Source organism: Haliotis rufescens, unplaced genomic scaffold (genome assembly GCF_023055435.1).
Source record: "Haliotis rufescens isolate VD_foot unplaced genomic scaffold, xgHalRufe1.0.p SCAF_40, whole genome shotgun sequence".
NCBI classification, from domain to species: domain Eukaryota; kingdom Metazoa; phylum Mollusca; class Gastropoda; order Lepetellida; family Haliotidae; genus Haliotis; species Haliotis rufescens.
In genome coordinates this window covers 736139-744299 of record NW_025964113.1, presented here as the reverse complement: position 1 = coordinate 744299, position 8161 = coordinate 736139, and the positions used below count along the sequence as shown (strand labels likewise).

The following is an 8161-nucleotide window of genomic DNA, read 5'->3' as shown; positions in this document are numbered from 1 at the left end:
AACTTATAAATGGGAAATCCGTACCGGAGGCTGTCGTGCTTCTTTCGAAGCGTCTTTTTACACGAAAATCTCTCGTAGTTAAGCCTGACTTGTCAATTACATTGATCATATAATTATGTGACAGGTTTTTTTTGTTCATAACACTTATGAACAGTTATCCTTCGTACATCGACCATATTTAAAAATAATGAAGACACTGATTGCATTATCAGTGTGATATTTATAAGAAGTGTGATATAAAGTTCATCCGCATGCTTGCAATAAACGGGAACAAAAAGTGATTATCGAATCTGTCTGAGATGTTGACAGTTCAGTGTTTCTTGCTGTCAATCACAACAATCGTGTTACGGATAGTTTCAAAATGAATAAGTTCTAACTGTGGCATATATTCTGAAAACAAACTCGTTTATGATGGTAGGGCTTCAGTTTACGTATACAGATAAAGTGGGTTGGACTGACGATCTCATTTGATCATGGAGTACCTTGACAGCATTAATTCTTCAGGATCATCCACAATCCTCTTGGACCATTAGTTTTGTTATTGTTACAGTGCATGTGCACAACATTATCGACAAACCCAAGCTTAAGTTTGTTGACCGCGGTGAGGTAGCCTAGTGGTTAAAGTGTTGACTCGTTACGCCGAAACCTTGGAATCGATTTCCCACATGAGTAAAACGTGTGAAACCCATTTCTCGTGTTATATAACAAGAATATTACTGTGAATGGCGTAAAACCCTACCCAGTCACGAAACCCATTAAACCAGCATCACCAAAATGTGACTTAGGTTACAAGCTAGTTTAAGCGTATGATGCATTTACATATTGTCACCATATGAAGCCAAGGTAGTTTAAGAGTAGTATCCAAGTGTGATATATAGACGTGGTGTTGTCTACATCCGATCGTCAAAGTTCATTAACACTGGCCTTTCTCATTTATCATAAGTCTGCCATAGCTTAGATCTTTCAATAGCTCCAGGCTAATAGCATCCTTATATCCAATATCAGAGAAGCCGATGGGTACAGCATCTCCGCACACCAAGCGATGCATTTAGAGACTAATTAAGATGTTAATGCGGAGACGCCTGGTATTATGAGTTTTCAGCTCATTTCTTGACACGGGATACCATGTGTTAAAATCCACTAAGATAAAAACGCTAATCCCTCTGTTGCCTTGAGCAAACACCACAGGACATATATCTACAAGTTCCGTCGATCGCCTTCTGGACCAATGACTGGCTTCATGTCTGGGATGCTTGTCTACATGTTCTAATACCGGGCGATAAACTTCCAACGTGTAGACTCCCTCATCGTACTCTGTGATAGAAAAGCCCCGCACTTGCAGGTGATCTAGGCATCTTCAGATTCGCTGCTCGACAGTCAACGGGGCTGTCATGTACAATAGCCCCAGAGAGGAAAGGCGTGGTTTGGGTACAAAAGACGCCGATAAAAAAGTTTACAAAGTGTGTTCAGCGGGAATGCTCGTGGGAGGACTTGTGATCAATATTTTCTGTACAGTGATCACACACAGTTGGTAGCCGCTGGCTCGTCAGTCTCGACTTGTTAGTCCTGCATAGTCTAACGAAGTGAATGAAAGTGTGACCGGCGCCTGGACTGTATTAATATTGGGTTGAGACCAGTTTTACATCATGGTCAACGCCAGTGACAGCATCACGGAGCCTCCATATTACGACTTCGACCTGTCACAGCAGCTCTACCCCGTGGAAAGGCGTTATGTCCCGCCCTGGGAGATAGGGCTAAAATGTGTGTTTTATACAATCATAATTGCGTTTTCACTCCTAGGCAACTTTTTGATTGTCGTGATTGTGTATCGTCACAAACGCATGAGGACTACGACGAACTTCTACATTGTCAACTTGGCAATTGCTGACCTGATGGTGACGGTGTCGTGCACGTGGGTCTCTCTCGTCGATGACGTTACCGAGGGATGGGTACTCGGGGAGTACTTCTGTAAATTCAACACTTTTGCTCATGGTAAGAAACAATCCTACTTTTACATGGAACGAATCAAAACTGTATCGATGCATTCTGATTTATCTCCATTGTGTATGGCATTGTCGTTTGTTCATGCATGTAGTGTTTTCCAAGATACTCACATTCGGAAACATGTACGAATTAGCAATAATTTTATTCTAAGAAAGACATAATATCAGCCTGACGTATGTTCTGTAATGTTTAAAATATCTATATTTGGTCCTCTACACAGCGCACAGGTTATACATCAGTTGTGGAGAGTGCATGCACGTGGGTGACCAACCATAAGCAATACAGCTTGGCTTTTGCGAATTTTGGTCCTTCCTCAAAATAAAACACAGGTTACATGTGTGTTTCAAGGCAAGCGACTTCGTAATATGCCTCTGTGCATCCAGCAGTAAATGGATACCCGGTAGGATGAGATGGTATTGCGAGTAGCAGTTGAGAATAAACGTACAACTGTACACCGATCCTTTGTTGGGTAATAAAACAATTTAGCGCCACGAACATTCGATTGGTAAATGTAAAAGCGCGCTAGATGGACATCTTATCAATAACATTAACACAGAAATAATGAGAATAACTCAAGTATCGATAAAACGTGTGGGGTCTGAGGTACACACAAGGCTCGTTCGTGTATTTCGTACAAGAACCACTCTCCCTACCCTCTCGAAAAGGTTCTCGGTATCATCATGACAGAATTTAAGGTTGGCGTTTGATTAGTACTATACGTCAATGATTTATCAGTTACCGTGAAATTGAATGTTAATTATCAAGCTTCCCAAGTATCTTAAAAACCTGATGGCTCTGATACGCTACTTCTGCTTGAAGAGAGGTTCAAAGTGGATTAGCATATCTGATTTAATGATATGTCAAGCCCCCTTAACCTCAACACTGGCTTGAACGTACGTGTGTGTTGTTTTGAAATAATGATATTCATCTAAATATAAATACGTTGTCATACACTTTAAGACCGCCTTCGCGGTCTATTGATAGAGCGTCCGCCCGGAGAGCGGAAGGTCGGGAGGTCGATCCCCGGCCGCGTCATACTAAAAGACGTTAAAAATGGTACTTGTTGTTAACCTGACTGGCGCTTGTTATTAAATAAATCATGTCAAAGTGCGGCATGGTATCTCAGTGGACTAGCACTATAAACTCGGCAGTAGTCCGGACTTGTAACAGCAGCCACACACACACGCAATTTTCCCGAGGTAAATTTTAACATGGAAACACTAAAACTAGTAAATTCACATTTCTTTAAGCTTGTCGTTCTTTCTACTTTGAAACCGTCTCTGTGATCTAGTTGTAGAGCGTCCGCCCGGGGAGCGGAAACCGGGGGTTCAATCCCCGGCCGCATAATACCAAAAGACGTTAAAAGATGGTACTTGTTATTACCCTGCCTCGCGATCGGCATATAGACAAGGACTGGTCAGTTGGGAATCAGTATACTGATTTGGGTATTCATCTTAAACTGTGGCATGGTATCTCAGTGGGCTAACACTATAAAATCGGCGTTAGTCCGGACTAGTACAAGCAACAATAACAACAACAGCAACAACACACACACACACACACACACACACACACACACACACACACACACACACACACACACACACACACACACACGTGCACGTCGTTCAACGCGGCGGCAAACACTTTTACCTCCCCATACACTCTTATAACACGTATTCATGCATCCAGGTACACTTCAAGACAGTGACCACTGTTCCTGCCAATGCCGTTTTCCTCTCCAGCCCGCTGCCCTAATTTACAAGTAATTAGATCGTTTGTGGCAATTACCCTAAGCGGATCTGTGTGTGCTGTGTAATGACTAAACAAAACCGCATTTAGACAGGGATTTACCAATACTGAAGTGGTCAGTGGCTAGCTAGTTGGTGTTGATGTGTTTATGGACCACATGATTCGATTCAACAATATGATGAATACAAACATCGACATACTCACTGTGTGATGCTATAGTACGCTGGAAACCAGTGTATCTTCCCTATGGCAGTATTACGTTGTGTATTTTCTGTAAATCCTTCTTTTTATATCAAAAGAAAAAAGCTACACAATAGCCAAGGGAGTTAAAAAAGCTTTTCTGTCAAAACATAAAACAACAAAAACAAATTATTATGATAGTGCTCATACTAGCGCTGCCTTTGGAAAAGAGGTTGTTGGCATCAGGCTGTGAAAAGTTCCAAAATGCAAAAGTTTATATTTTCCTTTCCTGAGGCATAGATTAAAACCAAACGCGGTGACGTGCTACTGATGCACGATGGCAGGGGGCCAAAGGCTGTCTGGTACCAGCGTAAACGTTTCACTCTTGGAATGGCTAGATCCTTGTGAAAATAACGCCCTCGCATTGTGAAAAGATGTCAGAATCATGCCTGTCGAGGGTATAGCAAATTTGTGTATCAAGTAGACCTCATGACAGCGACTTCAGTGTTGAAGTGGCACCTTGATGGATGGTCAGCTGGGAAATAAATCCTGGAATGACCGTATTTATATTTAGTTACCGACTTATATTTAGTTTGTCATGATCGTATGTTGAAAACTGATGGTTTCTTTCGACCGTGGGTTATAGTTTATAGGCGCTATTATGTTTTGCAGACATACTATTTATCAAAGTAACCCCCCACCCCCTTAACTACGCGAAATTCGCGAATGAAGAATGTTATTCTTGATAATAATGATATATACATTTCAACATCAACGTAACGCGTATATCATAATCACAGCATACGTTAGCTTCAACTTCAAATACTACACGCATGTCGCTTCATTAATGACACTAGCTGTCGGGGAAATGATATCTCTGAACATATTTGTACATATTTCTGAAATTCTTTGAAATTCCCTTTTTACATTTTTAAGGATAATGGATTCTGATTTCAAAACGCCAGCATGACGAACAACTGATACCCCATAGTCAGCATATTATGTCTTATACTATTTAAAAAGTCAAGACTGATGGCTTTTAATTTCATGATAAGGCATAAATGTGACATTCACAGACACATTTTTGTGTGATGCGGTAGTGGCGGTGTTAGACAGTACTGCTTGGAGGTATAAATGTGGGGAACTTATTGTAAGATATTAAAACTGTCTTTATTTTACTCAACTTTTAACTCTATGATAATATATAAGTATAATGAACAAGAATCGATACAAGTCTTAAACTACGCATAATGAATGCATGATCGTAAATGGAAATATTCAGTGTCGGTTTACCGAAATCTGTTAGCAGAGCCAGTGGCACCCTTAATGCACAGACATTTATTCATAGACGAAAAATGGTGAGTCAGAACGCTAGATAGATGAAAATGAGTTCCCGTTTGACGTCATTAACATAATTATCTATCATCGGAGTCAACATGTTTTTTACATCTGGCCGGACTCGTCACATAGACATGCTGTCTGTATTTTCTATCATTGCATACACTTTGTTTACAGCCTGCTCGTAATTATTGGTATGTGTGACTTCATCCCGCAAACATGTGTTCAACAATAACGTCAGTTGTTATTTCCAATGACAAGTAGACTGCATAACCATATATTTATTCAAGCACATGATGTCAAGAAAGCTGTGTTTGTGGAATTATTTCACGAAAGCGTTACAACGCAGTGCGAATCAATAATTTAGAATGTACAAGGTCAATGTTTGGACCAATAGCGTAATTGTTACCTTACTTTGCAAAATGCTTTGACAGAGGTTTATTTCCATTTTGAGTGAACAGTCGAGATATTAACATGTTAAATAGAAATTTGAAATAGGTTCCCAGATTCAGAGACGTATATAGTATATGCTTTGCTGGAAAGAAAAGAGGATTATAAACCTTGAGTGAGTGAGTGAGTATTGTTTTACGCCGCTTTTAGCAATATTCCAGCAATATCACGGCGGGGGACTCCAGAAATGGGCTTCACACATTGTACCCATGTCGGGAATCGAACCCGGGTCTTCGGCGTGACGAGCGAACGCTTTAACCACTAGGCTACCCGACCGCCCTATAAACCTTGAGACTTCACTGTGACGTAATACCTCCTGTGTTTTTGTCCTCACAAGCCAGGCCTGAATATGATCCCAGCATCACATACTTGTCGAAAGAGCCCACTATCAATGGTTGATTGATAAGTTCTGAGACTCATATAGAAGGAATTTCGTTTTGGTAAACTCCACCTATAATAGTGAAATATAATAGAGTTATATCCACAAAAACTTGAGTCAGTTAAGCAAATTGTCTATCTGTGACAATTCTGTTTAATAACCTTTGGAAAATGGACAGATTTCAGCATAATTGCAGATTGTTGTTTGTACTAGGGCCAGAAGTGGTAACACAGGTTTCATCCATAGCCATAAGTCGTTGCAAGAACCTTTCTGGATCAGCTTCCAGCAGTTTCAAACCCTTGTACGAGTATAGGGTGGTTACAATGCTTGATCTAGTTGAATGTGTGTGGATCGTAGATCATGCTGCCAGCCACGGGTTTACCTGGTGCAGATACGTCTATTTCTAGTATATACAGTCCATACTGCGTGCGTCACAAAACAACATTCCCTCATTTCTGTCTTTCCAGGGCATTAAAATAAAACTCCTTCCATGGTATTCTAAAAACTAGACAATATATACAGGATCGACCCAATATGCAGCAAGTTAAGGGTTTATTTTTTTTCGCAAATGAATTTTGGACGAATCAAACCGAGACATCGGGAATAATAAATAATGATTCCACAAAGACATCACTTGCCATATCCAGTATTGATAAAGTGTGTTGATTGAACAAATTATCTTGATCATGTTTTGTCGTGTGCCAAGAATAATAAGTGGAACGCCTCTTTTGTTAAAAAACGTAATTTCTACGTTTCCTTGCTCAGCTCCTCTGCCAAGTAATCGAAGAATTTTAGGAGAACGAGATGTAAGAAGTAAGTTGATAGAAATGCATGAATAAGAAACTCATTATTTCTTCTCAACAGGCGGCACGTGCTGATGTTTCCAATTAATGGCAATTCATCACAACCCATTTATATAAATTTAAACTCCCGCCATATCAAATGTTTTTTGCTAAAATGTTTTGTCAGATCCAGACTATTTATCTGAGCATTAATCTGAATAAACCCAATGTGGGCATGAATTGCCACTTTACATCGTGATGTTTGTTCTATCGACTGTCAGTACAAATTCATTCAGGAAGGCCTTATTTCATTTGATCTTCGTTTACATTTAGAGGATATTTGTTCTTGTTACACCCTCTTTGACAACGGTAGCACCAATCGGGAGTCTATAGCTGGTATGTCTATGCCAATGCCAGTGTACACTTTAAATTCAGGAACTGCAAAAGTAAACGACATTACAGGTGTCGAAAGTAGAGTTGATACTTGAGATTGTGTACGTACCAGTCACATTTGAAACCTGTAATTATTAATTGTGAATACAGGAGGGGAATGATTTATAAAATCATTACTTTGGCAAACCAATCCTATAGCACCGATGGTCTGTAAATATTATTCAAACGTCTCTCCCTACGGAATATAAGGATACCATTACAATGTTTAGATCTTAAGACCACCACCTTTATGACGTCTTAGTATACACCTAGGTCAAAGCATCGTGACGCGGTTAACATGACATCTCATTAAGGATAGATTAGTGTCAAATGTCAAACTCTCTCGATGCCACTGAAATCACTGCTAGTCATTGTACATAATATCTCTTTCCGAAATAGCTGCCACAATGTCTGTTTAGTCAGTGTTGTCTTTCAATCGGATTGAGACAAATATTTTCATCTAAATCTTTTCTTTTGCGGCGAAGCAGACATCAAGGAAATAATGGCCTCTCGCAAATCCAATAACACGGATCAGTCAGAATATAGGATTCTAAAGTATCATGCAGAAATATACTTTCATCTATATGTTAAGTGTTGCAGTGCCAATTGCTTTTGCTTCATCAGTTGAAGCTAGACTGTATAGCCTGTATGTCCTTGTATAAACGCATCCCTGCCAAAGGTGGATATGAAAAGGTTCGTTTGTCGTTGTGTGACGCTGCACTTACCAATATGGAAGCTACATGGCGGCGGACTGTTAATAATCGAGTCAAGACACTCCTGTGATTGATAACATAAACACTCATGCATGCCATTGGCGGTACGATGACACGTTATCAACCACGTC

The 8161-nt window shown here is 40.1% G+C and overlaps 1 protein-coding gene across 2 annotated transcripts in view; it reads left to right on the top strand.

Moving 5' to 3' along the window:
• Positions 1-1122: 1122 nt before the first annotated feature.
• Positions 1123-8161, top strand: part of LOC124138011 (substance-P receptor-like) — a 58635-nt gene continuing 51596 nt past the window's right edge. For both annotated transcript variants that reach the window (XR_006861587.2, XM_046504525.2), the window contains exon 1: positions 1123-1992. Coding sequence is in view for 1 of the 2 variants with exons in the window: in XM_046504525.2 (XP_046360481.1) it covers positions 1647-1992 (346 nt within the window). In the remaining variant the exon portion in view is untranslated. The remainder of the gene's footprint in view (positions 1993-8161) is intronic.